Source organism: Mirounga leonina, unplaced genomic scaffold (genome assembly GCF_011800145.1).
Source record: "Mirounga leonina isolate KUSES-001 unplaced genomic scaffold, KU_Mleo_1.0 Mir_168, whole genome shotgun sequence".
In the NCBI taxonomy this organism is placed as follows: Eukaryota; Metazoa; Chordata; class Mammalia; order Carnivora; family Phocidae; genus Mirounga; species Mirounga leonina.
The window spans coordinates 46,490,820-46,507,281 of NW_023270426.1; the positions used below are offsets into that span (position 1 = coordinate 46,490,820).

At 37.1% G+C, this 16,462-nt stretch overlaps 3 protein-coding genes across 8 annotated transcripts in view; 1 reads left to right on the plus strand and 2 right to left on the minus strand.

The window, feature by feature from the left end:
- Positions 1-3,275, minus strand: part of GFM2 (GTP dependent ribosome recycling factor mitochondrial 2) — a 59,556-nt gene extending 56,281 nt beyond the window's left edge. For 3 of the 6 annotated variants that reach the window (XM_035014652.1, XM_035014648.1, XM_035014650.1), the window contains exon 1: positions 3,111-3,275. The gene's annotated coding sequence lies outside the window, so the exon portion shown is untranslated. Of the gene's footprint in view, positions 1-2,940; positions 3,084-3,110 lie in introns of those variants that run through there. The other 3 variants (XM_035014653.1, XM_035014651.1, XM_035014649.1) reach the window with 2 other exon arrangements.
- Positions 3,276-3,335: 60 nt separating this feature from the next.
- On the plus strand, positions 3,336-11,273 carry NSA2 (NSA2 ribosome biogenesis factor). The gene is made up of 6 exons (XM_035014656.1): positions 3,336-3,532; positions 5,053-5,240; positions 5,333-5,483; positions 7,361-7,540; positions 9,571-9,763; positions 11,034-11,273. Exons 1-6 carry the CDS (start codon positions 3,530-3,532, stop codon positions 11,099-11,101), a joined length of 783 nt encoding a protein of 260 aa, XP_034870547.1. The 5' UTR covers positions 3,336-3,529; the 3' UTR covers positions 11,102-11,273.
- A 3,922-nt stretch (positions 11,274-15,195) lies between these two features.
- The window catches only part of FAM169A (family with sequence similarity 169 member A), a 58,573-nt gene continuing 57,306 nt past the window's right edge, over positions 15,196-16,462 (minus strand). Inside the window, exon 13 of the mRNA XM_035014655.1 lies at positions 15,196-16,212. Coding sequence (XP_034870546.1) covers positions 15,664-16,212 — 549 coding nt within the window. The 3' untranslated portion in view covers positions 15,196-15,663. The remainder of the gene's footprint in view (positions 16,213-16,462) is intronic.

Genomic DNA, 16,462 nt, shown 5'->3' on the forward strand with positions numbered 1-16,462 from the left:
GAGAATAAAGTGTTCACTAAATGTTCTAATACCTAATGGTACAAGAGCATTAATGAGGAAGAAAAATGGGTAAATACCCATTCTACATTATTGACAAAAAGTTACACTTCCAATAAACAAAAAGAATCCATGGATTATTAATTTTTTTAAATCAGTAGAGTATCATGCCTGTAAGGCCTAATACACAAAAAGAGAAATCATGGGGCCACCTGGGTGGCTCAGTCGGTTAAGCATCTGCCTTTGGCTCAGGTCATGATCTCAGGGGACCTGGGATCAAGCCCTTCATTGGGCTCCCTGCTCAGCGGGGAGTCTGCTTCTCCCTCTTCCTCTGCCCCTCCTCCTGCTCGTGCTCTTGCTCACTCTCTGTCTCTCAAATAAATAAAATCTTAAAAAAAAGAGAGAGAGAAATCATGGACCACTAAAGAACAATCACGGGGCACCTGGGTGGCTCAGTCATCTAGGCGTCTGCCTTCACAATCCCAGGGTCCTAGGATCAACCCCCCACGTTGGGCTCTCTGCTCAGCCTGTCACTCCCCCTGACTGTTCTCTCATTCTCTGTCAAATAAATAAAATCTTAAAAAAAAAAAAATCATAAAATATACCACTATGCAAGCAAAATTGAAGGTGATGTTACTGAGAATCAAGTAATATACGAAAGGAAATCCTAAAGCATCAAGTTGTTCTGTGTTTGCAGACGGTATTTGTTACTGTACTTAGTAATTTCTCCCAAATTAGAAACTTCATTTCACATTTGTGTCATAGCCAGTGTTTTTTAGAAAAATATCACGTATGAATTAGGCCAATATGTTTATTATTAATGTCAATCCCTAAAATCATCTTTGATTTTTTTCTATGTTCAATAGATCATCTCATGCTATCAATCTAAACACTTGTTTTTCCTACAAAATTTATTTCTGGCACAAGTTCTAAAACCATCTGAAGTTATGTAAATTTTTTTTTTTTAAGATTTTATTTATTTTTCAACAGAGAGACAGAGACAGCGAGAGAGGGAACACAAGCAGGGGGAGTGGGAGAGGAAGAAGCAGGCTTCCCGCTGAGCAGGGAGCCCGATAACGGGCTGGATCAACGACTGAGCCACCCAGGCGCCCTGAAGTTATGTAAATTTTATCTAAATTTAAAAAATCAGTTCTAGCCTTTAACTTCATTCAAGAAAAAAGTTTACCAAATTAACTTTTACTTGCTAAAAAACAGCCTAAGTAGTTAAAGATACTTTTACATTTAGGTCAACTATACTGATAAAGCACTTTCCAATTCCCTTGTTCATTTAACATTTATTGGAGCAACACAAGAAGTTGGTTATTAGAAATATAAAAGTGAATAGCACATGATCCCCAACCTCAAGAAAAATGTTAGCTTTAAAAATTCTAGCCTGTCTCCTGCATATTTCTCTAGCAAACATTTCAATCATACTTTGTTTTACAAAGCTCTTACTACACCTGTTCCTCTTCTTTAATGTAAATAAGCTTGACTTTTTAACCATACACGGTCAATTTATAAAGCAGCTCTCACATCCTCCTGACTTCTCACTTATAATCTCACCGATAGCAATAAATACTATCTAAAGTTTCATCCAATTAGAGAAATGCATTTTCATGCTTCTCACTGCCAAAATGCCAAAAGTGAGTATCTACTATATCCTTTTGGTAGTTAAATAACAAAGAAGTGATGATATCCAACTTGGCTACTGCCAGGTATATAGGAAGTAAATTTTTCTAAGAAAGTTTTGCTGACATTGAACTGCTTAGGCCATTTTTAGCCTGCTATCACAGCTGAAAGTAAGAACAAATGATAAACAACTTAGCCAACCACTTTGCCTCCTCTATTTTACACAAATCAAAATGTGACCACTACTTAACCTTTAAGAACTTATTTTTTTTTCTATTCCTGGTTCAGAAGGCAAAAAGGGCATGAGTGGCTTTGAGAATCATAAATGAAAAAACATACTGATGAGTTCACAACTTAAACCTACTAAAAATTTCCATAAGCTGGAAGAACTACAACAGGAAACAATAAGGATAAATCTCACAATGTTATCCAAAAGAAACCAACACAAAAGAGTTCACACTGTATGATTCCAATGTAAAGTATAAAACGGGCAAAACTAATCCATCCTGTTACAAGTCAGGATAATATTTACACTCGAGAGTGGCAGTGCCTGGAAAGAGGCCTAAGGAAGGCTTCTGGGGTGCAGGTTAATGTAATTTCCTGATTCAGGTGCTGCTTACTAGGTGTGGTCAGAGTTTGAAAACCCACTGAAGCATCTATCTACAATATGCATTGTTTGCGTGTATCTTACACTTCAATAAAAAGTCTTTTTAAATCTTTCCATAAACTTCTCATTGTAATAGAAATGTCAAGTGGGCAAAGACCTGAGTAGTTTCCAGAAGACTTGCTGGAGTCGCAAGTCTTCTGTGATCTTGGATAAATCACTTAAAATCTCTGAACCTTTCTTTCCATCTATCACATTACCGGATCAGTATGAGAATGAAGTTCATTTACTCCACAAGAATTTATTGTTACTGTGTCTACCACTGCCTCCTAGTAAATGGGTTAAAAGTAGTGAGCAAAAGACATCCTTGCACTCATACCGTCTCTATCCTGGTCACTAGACAGATAATAAACAAAAGGAATAAATAAAATACTTAGCATCTCCTACGGTGACACGTGCTGTAGAGAAGAATTACGCAGGACAGGGGAACTGGGCAGTAACTGTAAGCAAAGTCACTTAAGCAAGTGACATTTAAATGACAGTTAAAGACGTCAAGTAGGTGTAGGAAGCAAAACCCGGGGGAAGCGTATTCTAGGAAGAGAGATTACGTAATTTACTGCACCTGAAAATGCTGGGTAGCAATAGGGTTTTAAAGAAAATAAATCACATCAGAAGACGGAGCCTTGAAAAACCTCAAACCCCAAACCCACCTTAGTGCCTCAACTCCACGAACTAAGACTTAGGAAGATGATTAAGGCCTTCGGGAGGCCCTTTCGTCCTCCTCTGTGGCTGGCTGTTGCCTCCCTAAAGGGGGCACGGTGCTCGGCGCGCCGCAGGGTCACAGGCACTAGGCAGTCGCACCGCGCGGTCCGGTACCCACCTGGCACCAGGTCGCATACTGGAGGCCGGCTTCTTCCTGCCGGGTGGTGAGAGCCGCAGGTGCAGGCTGCGCCAAAGTCCGCAAGTCCTCCCGTCACGACACACTACCTCGGCGAACGCCCTGGTAACTCCGGGAAGGAACTTGGTCCCTTCTCACCCACCTCCTCCCGCCGCCGCACTTCGCCACTTCCGGCGGTGCAACACTCAAATGCCGCCCGCCAGCAATTTCCGCCCCTCCAGCTAAACGTGAAGAACAGAGGTTCGGAACCGATGTGTCGCGCTTTCTCCAGAGTCGGTCGTTTTAGGACTCTCTTTCCCGTCGCGGTTTGCGTGGCGTCAGTTCGCGGGTCTGGCCGACCCGAAAATTGAGAGCTTCTTGGCTCCCAGGCAGCTGCACTCGACGGCTCTGCGGCCGTCACCATGGTGAGGAGGTAGTTTGGGGGCACTCTCATCGTAGGGCTTCAGAGTTGGTGGGGCCTGGGGGCCCTGGGGCTGGAGGCGAGGGGTGGTAGGCGGAAGGGAGGTACTGCTGAAGGGAATGAGGGTCGGCTCGGTTGAGAGAAAAAAAAAATGCACTTAGTGGACACAGATTGGGGTATTTGCCAGACTACAAGCTTTAGAGCGAGATAGGGTTCACTCTGTTAAATTCCTGGTTTAGCCACGTGCTGTGTATTGCCAGTGCCAGAGCCTAGCAATAACCCTATACTATAGGCATTATTTCCGCTGCCACTTCGTTTTATTGCTGAGGAAACTGAAGGCAGGCCCGGCCACGGGCCAAGCAGCTGAAGAATTGCGGAGACAGGCTTAAAGCACAGAGCTGACTGCCACATCCGTTCTCTTTCTACGATGTCTCTAATTTTTTCTCTGCAAAATGGCATTCCACATGCCTTCCTCATGGTTTCTGCAAAGTTTATTGTATCAGTTGAAAACACCACACCTGATACATAGTACCTGGTTGATTGTTATTTGGCATTATTCTCTGTGCTGGAGTTGACTTTGCATCATTATTTAATTTTTGCAGTCTTAAAATACAAATGGACTGTGGCCACATGTTTAAAATAAAACAAGGCCTATAAGATAAAAAACAGGTACTGAAAAAGTAAAAAGGGATCCCATACCTTGCTGGTCAAATGCAAAATAGTTTGGCATGTGGCCACACAGAAGACTTCTGTGCCAGTATTTATTTGCTAAAAATGGGAAACAACCCAAATATCCATGAACCGGTCAAAGGATGAATGGTGGTATATCCATACATGGAATACTACTTGGCAATAACAAGGATTGAAGTACTGACACATGTGACACGTGGGGGAATCTCGAAAGCGTTAAGTCAAAGAAGCTAGACACAAAAGGCTACATACGGTAGATACTATACGCTTCTTCACAATGAAAAAGGGAAAACTAAAGTGATAGATAACAGATTGGAGGTGGAAAAAAGGATTGTCTTCAAAGCAATACAAGGTTATTTTCTGAGGTGATGGAAGTATTCTCTATCTTAATTGCGGTGGTTACAAAACTGTAGTTTGTCAACATAAAACTGTACGCTTATACCTAAAAAGGGCACATTTCATATGTAAACTGTACTTCAGTAAAACTTAGATTAATAAAAAGTATGAATAATGATGATGATGATACTGAAAAACCAGATTACTGATGTTCAGGAAAAAAGAGAGATCCTGGAATGAGGTCATCCTTTTTGTGGTCCAGTGGATTTTGGGCAGTTCCCTTCAATGAACAGTAAATTTCACTGAGATTATTACAGATGTAAATCCTGATGCTTCATACCATTCAGGATCAAAATGTATTCAACTTATATCATGCAAAATAGGCTTAATAGCGCAAGAGTTATTTAAGCAAGTGAACATTTGGATGACATAAGGTCTTCTGTACTTTTTGTGGCATAATTCTGTTAATTTTTAAAATTAATGATTCTTGCATTATAGCCACAAAATGAATATATTGAGTTACACCGGAAGCGATATGGCTATCGTTTGGATTACCATGAGAAAAAAAGAAAGAAAGAAGGTCGAGAGGCTCATGAACGTTCAAAGAAGGCAAAAAAGATGATTGGTCTGAAAGCTAAGCTCTACCATAAACAGCGCCATGCTGAGAAAATACAAATGAAAAAGACGTAAGTGGTGATGTCTTCATTGTAACAAGTTAACATCTTTTGAGTGATAATTTTTAAAACTGATAATCTTAAATCTTCTTCCTTCTTGGTAGTATCAAGATGCATGAAAAGAGAAACACCAAACAAAAGAATGATGAAAAGACTCCACAAGGAGCAGTACCTGCGTATCTACTGGACAGAGAGGGACAGTCCCGAGCCAAAGTACTTTCCAATATGATTAAACAAAAACGAAAAGAGAAAGCGGTAAGAAATAAAAATTGAAGTCTTTATTTCTTTTTTGTTCAGGAGAATTACTTAATATTAGCCTTTTTCTTCAGTTTAATTGGAAACATGAAGTCCAGCTACTCTTCCCATTATTTAGATATCAAAGTCTTTGTAAAGTTCATTTTGTATTAAATATTTAAGTAATAAAACATTTACTTTCTCATCATAAGAACATGTTAGCATTCAACAGGTTTTTAAAAAGTTATTAGAATACCACACATCTTTAGTGTAAAAAAAGTACTTAAAAAATTAGTAAGGCATGAATCTCAAATTCAGTATTTTAACAGCTTCCTATACTTGACACTTCCTAATGCTCTGCTCTTGTGGAGAAAGATACAACTGCTTGTTTTTGCTGCCCTATATTGCTAAAATTGCTAAAAAGTAGAATAGTGGAAAACACTCTAACTCATCTGACTTAAATAAAAACTCAACTTTTTTTTTTTTTTTTTTACTACTACTGAATTATGCTTGGTGTCAAATTAGGTTAAAGCCTGCTAAAAACAGAAATAGACATAGATACTATTTTTAAACATCTATGGATAAGTTGACAAAAATCCAGATAGCAACAGAAATGTTCAGTCTCCAAATTTGATTTTAAAAAACACACTGCCAGGGTGCCTGGGTGGCTTAGTCATTAAGCGTCTGCCTTCGGCTCAGGTCATGATCCCAGAGTCCTGGATCTAGCCCCGCATTGGGCTCCCTGCTCTTCGGGGAGCCTGCTTCTCCCTCTCCCACTCCCCCTGCTTGTGTTCCCTCTCTCGCTGTGTCTCTCTCTGTCAAAAAATAAATTAAAAATCTTTAATAAAAAACACTGCTTGGGGCGCCTGGGTGGCTCAGTCGGTTAAGTGTCTCCCTTCGGCTCAGGTCATGATCCCAGAGTTCTGGGATCAAGCCCCACAGGGGGCTCCCTGCTCAGTGGGGAGTCTGCTTCTCCCTCTCCCCCACTCGCTGTCTCTCTCAAATAAATAAAATCTTTAAAAAACACAAAACAAACCACACTGCTTATATTTTGGTGTGTACTATTTAAAATTAGAATGGTATAACTTGAGCACCCAAAGAAATTTTAGAGATATTCTACTTAACCCATCCTCATTTTACAGATAAAACGCCTGAAGTTCAGGAGGTTGTAAATCACTCTTCATTGTCATTATCTATTGAGTGGTAGAATTGCTTCTAGAAGCTGTCTTAATAATCACATGCTTTGTACTACCTTGTATTCCTTCAATTTTTCATAGAATTTTCATTCTGCAGAGGTTCAAAATATGTGACGATGATTTTGTCCCACTTGTAACATAATCTAAAAGTCCACTCAAGGTAGATACAGAGATAAATTAAGAGGTGGAGACAGTCTTCCACTTTTACACTATTCACTATTTAGTAGTAAGCACATACACTGTTGCAAGAAATCACTGCCTTATTAGAGGTGGAACATTTTTCATCCATAATAAGGCATTGAGGTTTTTAGCTTAAGCAAACCATTTTACTTATTTATTTATTTAAGATTTTACTTATTTGACAGAGAGAGAGCACGAGCAAGGGGAGGGGCAGATAGAGAGGGAGAAGCAGACTCCCCGCTGAGCAGGGAGGCTCAATCCCAGGATCCTGGGATCATGACCTGAGCCACCCAGGTGCCCCACAAACCATTTTATTTAATGTATCCATGATAAGAAACTTAAGTACCAATTAATTTGGGGCTTTTGAGGAGACGGTGCAGACTTCTAGAAAACATGGGAGCCAAAATCTTGTTGGTTTAGGAAAAAGTTGAATCCAGTACTTTGTACAACTAAAACATAAATTTTTTATCCTCATTGCCTTTTACTAAAACATTATAAATTTTAACTATGGTCTATTTTTAGGGAAAATGGGAAGTTCCTTTACCCAAAGTTCGTGCCCAGGGAGAAACAGAAGTATTAAAAGTTATTAGAACAGGAAAGAGAAAGAAGAAAGCATGGAAGAGGATGGTCACTAAAGTCTGCTTTGTTGGAGACGGCTTTACTCGAAAACCACCTAAATATGAAAGATTCATTAGACCAATGGTAAGTCCCTTGCAAAAGTGGGATGGATTAAATGTTAGTTGCTACGTTAGATTGGATAGAGAGTACAATTTCCTGAAATTTCTAAAATTGGTATGAAAAGAGATTGAAAGACATTTTTAGGCTTTTTTTTTTTTTTTTTTTTTAGTTATTGATAGAGATGGCTTAGCAGTTTTTCACCACTGTCAAGAATCTTGTCTTTGGCCTCATAAGAGACAGGAGATGAAAATAATTCTTACTACAGACAGTGTCTGAATCCTGATTTTTAAAATATGTCGTATTAGAATCTTTGTTTTCCACATGTTCTCTTACTCATTCAACAAGTAACCTATATGCCTGACACTTGTTCTCTTTGAGATAAGCAATTCCCATTTAGTAAGAAAATTATCTTATTGCATTTAAAAACATTATGTACTCACTGAAAAAAGAATTTACTATAAAAGTAGAACTTTAATTTCTATAGACAACCTGGATGGGCAAAACCATTCTCCCCTTTCCCAAATGTAACTGAACATTTGGTTGACCCTTCAGCAGCTCGGGTTGGGGGGTGCCCACCCCCTGCACAGCCCAAAATCCACATTGAACTTTTGACTCCCCAAAAGCTAAACTAATAACCTACTGTTGCCTGGAAGCCTTACTGATAACATAAACGGTCAATTAATACATATTTTGTATGTTATGTGTATTATATATTGTATTCTTAAAGCGAGAGAAAAGGTTAAGGAAATCCTAAAAGAAAATAAATATATAGTACTGTACTATATTGAAAAAATCTGCATGTAAGTGGACCTGTGCAGTTCAAACCTGTGTTCCAGGGTCAGCTATGTATTTTTTGCACAGTCCTTTAAACAGACTGAATTGCTCTCCTCACTGGAAATCCAGCCTGCTTGGAAAAGCAATCAGAGGAAAGTTGGCAGCGTTACCCTAGTGCTCAACCTGGGGAATAACTTTTAATGGATTAAAATGTTGTCAAGTAGCCTTTTTCTGTAAATGAAGTTCTGTTGGAACACAGCCATGCCCTTTCATTTACGTGTTGTCTATGGCTGGTTTTTTCTACAGACTTAGAGTAGTTGTAGGAGAGACAATATGGCCTGCAAAACCTCAAGTGTCCACTGTCCCATTTACAGAATCTTCACCCATCTCTGGATTGTATCATGGACTCCCTTGTTTTGATTTCATATTCCTAATCTTCTAAATACAGTTTGGTAACAGTTCTATAGGGAGAGAATATACTAATCATGCTGTTCTAGGCTTTCGTAGCTTGGCAGGTAAATCTCATTGTGCATTAGTCAGATGGCATCCCCAGCTGTGTAAGTTTATTACAAAATTCATTGAGTCCATTACTAAGAACTTCAGTATCACTACCGTCTACCCCCATACAGGCAAAAACCAAATTTAGGAGACTGTATAGTGTTGTGGCTTCTGAAGTGCTACACCCCAAAAGGCCGTATCTAGGTGACGAGATGACTCCAGTCTAACAGAGAAAGCCCCTCTCTGGGCTTTCTCCAGTCTTTGACCAGTTTTACCATCAATGAAAAGCTGACAGTCCACCCTCCTTTTTCATCATGTAAAACAGCTGAGGTCTATAGACTTAAAATCAAGATAGTTAAGTTTAATTGCATCCACACCATTCAACCCAGGAACAAGTCATTTCACCTGCCAATCTTTGTCTTATTTAAAAAAATGGGGGAGGAGTTGTAAAGTTATCATGCTTAAATAAGCTATTTGTATGCTCCATCATAGTGCCTGGCATGCAGCCAGTCCTCAGAAAATGTAGGTAACAGAGGAAAATCTTGAGTATGTTGGTAAGTTAACACTCCGTGCTGAAAACATCAGGAATATGTGTTTGGGGTTTTTCCCCCACGCATTTATCAGGTTTTTAGTCTGTAGAATTAGAAGTATTTGATGCCTTAAGATTTTGACATTGTTCATCCATGGGTTTGATTTGGAAGACAATTGGAAAAGCAAAAAGGATCATTGCTCATCGTTCTTAACATTTTAGACTCGTAACATTTTTGTGTTTGATTTACTAGGGCTTACGTTTCAAAAAGGCCCATGTAACACATCCTGAACTGAAAGCCACCTTTTGCCTGCCAATACTTGGTGTAAAAAAGAATCCTTCATCCCCGCTATATACAACTTTGGGTGTTATTACCAAAGGCACTGTAATTGAGGTGAACGTGAGTGAGCTGGGCCTTGTGACACAAGGAGGCAAAGTTATTTGGGGTAAGTAAATTTTTGACTACTGCTGCTACACAATCCTAAAATTGAAGTTTGCAAGTTGATAGGAAAGTACATAGCAAATTTTAATGCAGAAGAGCTAGATTAAGCTAAAATGGTGTAAATCAGATTTAAATCTTTGCAAAGTAGTTGTGAATGTGATTCTTTTTAACTTAGATTACTGGTTTCACTTATACAAAGTGTACTGTATTATTAGAATTTAGGACTGCTTTAAAAGGCATTAATTAGGGGGCACCTGGGTGGCTCAGTTGGTGAAGTGTCTGCCTTTGGCTCAGGTCATGATCCCGGGGTCCTGGGATCGAGCCCCGCGTCGGGCTCCCTGCTCGGTGGGGAGCCTGCTTCTCCCTACCCGACTCCCCTGCTTGTGCTCGCGCTCACTCTGTCAAATAAATAAAAAAATCTAAAAAAAAAAAGGCACTAATTAGGAGGGAAGCAGATGGGAAGTGAGTTATAATCAAAATATACTGAAAGAAAATACAATAAATTAACCATGAGCAGAGGAAGGGAGACCTATCAAACACATAGCCACACAGTTTCAGTAGTAATTAAAAATAAAAGATGTCATGCAGCAATTTTAATTCTTCGTTTTCTTAGTTTTCTGCTTTTAGTGATCAGGTATTTCTAAACTTTAATGTTCTCTAAAATTGAAGAATACACTCTAACTTCTTGATTGAGTCTTCATATGAGTCATTAACTCATACTTCATATTGGCTGAACTCAATTTTAAAATAGGTTAGGGGCGCCTGGGTGGCTCAGACGTTAAGCATCTGCCTTCGGCTCAGGTCATGATCCCAGGGTCCTGGAATCGAGCCCCGCATCGGGCTCCCTGCTCGGCGGGAAGCCTGCTTCTCCCTCTCCCACTATCCGTTTGTGTTCCCTCTCTCACTGTGTCTTTCTCTGTCAAATAAAAAATCTTAAAAAAAATAAAATAGGTTAAATTAATTTGAAAATTAAAACTTGTTGCATTTTCTAGTTAAGTATGTGGACAAGCAGCAATGCTCAGGTCAATCCACAAAGGCTTGTTAAATACAACCTAGTAACAGAATGGAGCTGACCACCAATTGTAAAAAGTATTAAAACAGTATATAAAAATTGTTTCCAGAACTCGTTTGATTTTGAGTGATTTCTAAAATCTCATTGATCCTACTATCATTTATTTTTTTTCTTTCTTAAAAGTGATGATTAGAAATATTTTGGGCAAAGTTAATTTTTATCAGCATTAACATCCCTCCTTTTCCCATTTTGTTTTCCTCAGGCAAATATGCCCAGGTTACCAACAACCCTGAAAATGATGGATGCATAAATGCAGTCCTGCTGGTTTGACAGCAGTTTCAGAGAAGTAACTCCTTATAATTACTTAAGATTACACACCGATCAGGAAGACCACCATTACTGTGGTGGTTCTGAATACTACCAAACAGCCTTACGTATCTGCAGTCATCAAGAGAAGTATTTATTCTGTTGTGAAAAACATTAAAATAGACATTTATTAAAATAAATGGTCTTTATTTTTGAGTCTTTTTAGCATTTGGATGTTCATAAGTTTGAGTAATTTAAAAAAGCAATTATAGAAATATCTTGGTCCATATCTGCATTTAGTGGATACTCAGCAATGCAGACCTGTTGTTACTGGAAAAACCAGTGTAGTTGAAAAGTTGAAAACACCTTTTATCATAAAGGTCTGTGCACACTTTAATATAGAGCCTAAACTACGAAATGAGACCTTACTTGGAAGTTTCTTCCACCTCATTTTCATTAATCCTAAGAAATGTCGCATTAACACATGATAGCATTTGTTTATATAAAGTATTTATACTCTACTAGAAGTACAGAAGAGAGAAGGCACACTACACTATGGAGTTCAGAAGGATTTAGATAAATCTTTTCACCTTTATGTCTTCACATACAGTAAGTTGGTGAATTCATACTTTAAACATTTTTTTCCTCTCAATCATGTATAGTAATACTTGGAACTGTATTTTTACTCCAAACATATATAGAAAAAAATACACCAAAATGTTTGTGCTTTCATATTTTTAGGATGGTTACAAATTTAAGTAATTCCAGGTAAAATTGTTTTACTAAAAAGAAAAAGAATGCACTGATGCCCTTAAAGAGAAATTTGTTTGCAGTTACTTGGATAATATAAAAAAGGTCATGTTTTAGGCTTTTAACTTGGTCAAAGCACTTTTTTGATTTGAATTATGTTTGTAGCTTTGAGCTTTAAGGCGTCCATAGTATTAATCTATAATCACATTAATGGTTTTAAATTGTTTATTTTTAAAGTCTGTCTTGAAAGTACAACCAATGTGATTAATTGTGCCTTTAACAAAATCATTTAATGTCTAAACAAATTCAATATCTAAACACATCTTCGTCAATTAAAGTAGGGAAAAGGGAAAGAATATCAAAACACAGGCCAAGAAACAATCACAAAACATACTTTTTAAACTTAAAAAAAGGAAAAAAAACCTACCAAGAAAACAAACTTGAGTACCTCAGTATAAGACTTTATTCTGAATAACGTAACATCTTTTCTAAGTTCTATAAACCTAGAAGTTTTAGAACACATACACACTTAAGAAAGGCTAGTTCCTTGGGAATGACTATCCAGTATGATACAATTACTTCAGGATGACAGGAAGCTGAACCTTTCTTACAATTATATTTTAACAACTGATTTTGCCACTAATAGAAATGGGGAATGTGTGAATGACTAAGATTTGGAAGGTGAAAAAAAATAGAGGTAAGCATAATCCCACAGAACTCAGTCTGCTTATTTTTTAGAACCCAAAATAAGCAAATTAAGTATCTTCTACAAAGAAAGCTTTATATTAAGTATGCCAACAGAAGCATAACATTTGTAACTAATCACATCCATGAAAGACTGGACTTTAAACACCAGATTAGCTACTAGTGGACATACAAAGCAGAAATTTCTAAAATGCTGTTACACAGATGAGTAATGTTAGTATAAATTCTGTATTTACATCAAGATCTGTATCAGTTTGCTGGTGTGACCAAACCTTAGAAGGTAATCCCTAAGGGTAAAGCAGTACATAAGAGCAGATATTTAGATACTAGGTAAAGACTCAATTTGATGTAATCATAAACCTTCAAGATACTTTCTAAAGTCACTGAAACAATTTTAGGTAGTGTTCTGGTCAGCTAAAAGTGAACCGTTAACCACTAGTAGTGTTATCCTTGCCATATTTATTCTTTGCAGTGAATGGAAACACAGTGAATATAGACATTTTAAGTAGAAGACTGACAATCTGTCATGCTATTTGATTTTATAAAAAATCATAATAGATCCTCTCATCTTTAAAAGTTTAGAGGAGCTTTATAATAAATTGTTAAATATATTTCTGTGATGTCTAGCAATTGGATAATTTAAACTTGAAAGAACTAAAATTTTGTTAATATCTGTTTTATATTACACAAGGAAATATACACATATTTACACAAACTGAAGTGAAATCCTTTTCCAGAAATAAAACTTCTAAACAGAAAAAAGCAGTTCACAAAGGACTATAGAATGTGACTAGACACTCAATAACTACACTGGCTGGCTGAAATCCGATTTCAGTCTCTATAATTCTCAAGTTTTTCTAATGCCTTGCAAAAAACTAAGTATCTGATTAGTTTTATTTAGATTCCTTATTGAGGATAAGTTTTGTTATAAATTCTATACTCATTGAGTACAGAACTCATTACTGAACATGAACGTGTTACTGAACATGAAAGTAAGGTTTTTCTATGTTACCTAGCTTTCTCTACCATCTACAAACCCCCAAAATAACATTTTCGGTCAGAGATAATACGTAATAAAAGTTTTCTTGTATGCTAAGCATAAAGTTCTGAAACTGCTTAAAATGCTCTTGCTGTTTTAAGAATAAACCAAAGAAGTTTAACAATTACGAGTTTATACTGTTAGTCCTATTATATATGAATAACTAAACATGTTTTGTGAACTCAGCAACTATATTCACATATCGAGAGTTGTCAGTGACCTCAGTCTTAAACTACACCCTTTTAAAGAAAGTATTCTCAAGAGAACAGTGAACAATCCAAGTAAAAAAGTAAAATATCTAAGTATTAGGTTTTTAAATCTATTTTAAATTAAAAATGGAAAGGTTAAGAATTTACTAAATCCTCATATCTTTATTTCCCTAATTGTGATAGTAAAGTTTCTCACAAAATCTATAAAACAGCATAAATGTGATAGATGTACCAGTCATATTTATTTTTTCAATTAATCAGCATTTGTTGAGAAAACAAATGGCCAAAGTGCTTTAATTTTCACTTGGAGTGAAATCATCTGGCTTGCCTCTGACCAATAATTAAGGAAAATGTAGGGGATACAAGTATTCAAAATTTTACATGAATAGGAGGGTTTGCTGTTTTGCCTGCTTAAACATTTTAACTTAGCTTATTAGACCTAAAATATCAACATTCCAAAATAAAATTTAATGACATCACCTGACTGTAGACTGGATAAACCTTTGACATCAATCCTTAGCACCTCAAATAATGACACAAAGTCATAACGTGGTTCTTTCATTATAAGGACCAAGCTGTTTTAAAAACAATCTTAATGGTCTCAAAGGATTCTCCAAATTAACTGCAAATCTGAGTACACACAATACTTCCAAAGAGTAGGACTGTTTTAAGATTCTCTTTGGATTCTAAGAATAACCATTTTGTTCATTTTTAAATAAATTACTATATAAAAATTAACAAGAGAATTTAAGTTTTCCTAGGCAAAGGCCTAGTACCACAATGTATACACATAGGCTAGCTTGTAACCTGTCCTCACAGAACAAGTGAGCAAGACCAGAGCAACAACCAAAGCCTCCAATTTGAGCTAAGCTCTTTGAACTATATAGCTCCTTGAGCAGATTCATTCCTGCCGTCTAGATCTAAGATTGTGGGGGCACAGTCCAAACCTACCCAGATACGGATGCCAAGGGCATAAGCTGGCAGACAGGCAGCAGATCTTTTGGCAGGAATCACTCTGAGTTAGGGAAGTGGATGAAAGCTGAGGAGAATATCTGATTTCTAGAGTAAAGGCAGTGACAGGATTGAGGAGAAGCCTTAGGAAGGGTTCTCACACTTCTGAAGTATACATGTTAATTGGATGAGGACAAAACGAATAGTCCCCAGCTTCAAATGATATTTTATAATTAGTGCCTACATGCCAGAGTTAAATCCCTAGCAGTACCGTAAATATTAGATGTTATAAAGACTGAGGTGGAAACAGATTTTATACCTTTCCTCAGACACTGAAGTCCAAGGAAGAGACTGCATCTACACAACTAAGAATTAAGAGGCCAAAATACTATCTTCATAAACCTTTCACCATAAATTTTTATTTGTGCTCTCATTTAGTTGAAGTATATTTTCATTTACTGACATTTTTGTTTAGACATGCCTACATTTTAAAAAATGATTAGTTTTGATTTTTAAGATAAAACTTCTAGAACCCTCACCAAGTTTACTATTAAAATCCATAGTATAAAAGATTTCTGTGATCCTTACAAGTAATGTAAAGCCTACTACTTTCAGTTTAATTTATATTTTCTAAAATTTTAATGGTCAGATGTCCCCAATTGCTAAAGAAAATATAGTATGATCTGGTTTCCCAAAGTCGAAACATGGTTTAATAAAAATAAAAAAAATTGTATTTACACAAAATAGCCTGAAAAATTAAAAAGAATGGTGAATCCCAGGTCCTAAGGGGGACGGAAAACCGGCATCATAAATAAGTTCAAAGTGAAATTTTGCAATTTTTGCCCTGTGCCCCATGCCATTTATTAATCACCATATTTTAAAAACAACAATAATGTTACAAAGAGGATTTATCATCTGCGTATCTTCTTCATTCATGTCAGCTTGGCTTTCTTCTTAGCAGGTCCTTTATGCCCTTTGGCCTTTCTTCTTAAATTCCGCCTGTCTACCACAGGCACTTCCACTTCTATTTCCTCTGAGCTGCTATCCACCGTTTTTTCTGTTGACTGCGTAAACTGATCCAGTTGCTCAGAAGATGCTTCAGACTGCTCCTCTGACTGGTTCTTCTGTCCCGCGTTCTGTGAAAATGGCACATCTTCAAGTTCAACTTCTATCAAAGAGCTCTGAGAAAGAGCTGTAGACGTTTCCTGGGGCTCAGGTACCCCCTCGTCACCCTGGTCTTCCAATGAAGAAGTAGTGTTGGGTGATAAATTTTCAGAGATTGATTCCTCAGAAAATTCAGCTATCACAGAGTTTGGAAAACCACTGTCAGATCGTTCTTCATTTGGGATAGTAGCAACATTGTCTGAACTCCCAAAATGTGCTTTCTTTCTTGAAACTAGTGGCAGTTTCTCTTCAGTGTGCCCCTTTTCATCAGATGGGCCTTCGTCCAGCAACATTTCTGAGTCAGTTATATGTGAGGTCTAAAAATAAAAAACCTGGTGAACAAACTTTCGCAGTATACTTCTTATATAAATTACACACTAATATGCAATGACAATGAACTGCATTTTCAAGAATTCGGTACTCATTACTTTCGTTAATCAGGTGTACATATTCTGAATACAAGTCAATTATTTCAAAACTGTCTTACATGATAACCTGGTTCTTGCTTTAAAGATATAATAAAAGTAATTATTTTACCTCAAAAAGTACTTAGGACATTTTAAACTT

Bases quoted from the DNA above. Each gene is read 5' to 3' on its own strand.
- NSA2 (XM_035014656.1), top strand. The intron at 5,484-7,360 runs GTAAGAAATAAA...GTCTATTTTTAG, and splicing joins AAAAACGAAAAGAGAAAGCG to GGAAAATGGGAAGTTCCTTT. The intron at 7,541-9,570 runs GTAAGTCCCTTG...TTGATTTACTAG, and splicing joins AAAGATTCATTAGACCAATG to GGCTTACGTTTCAAAAAGGC.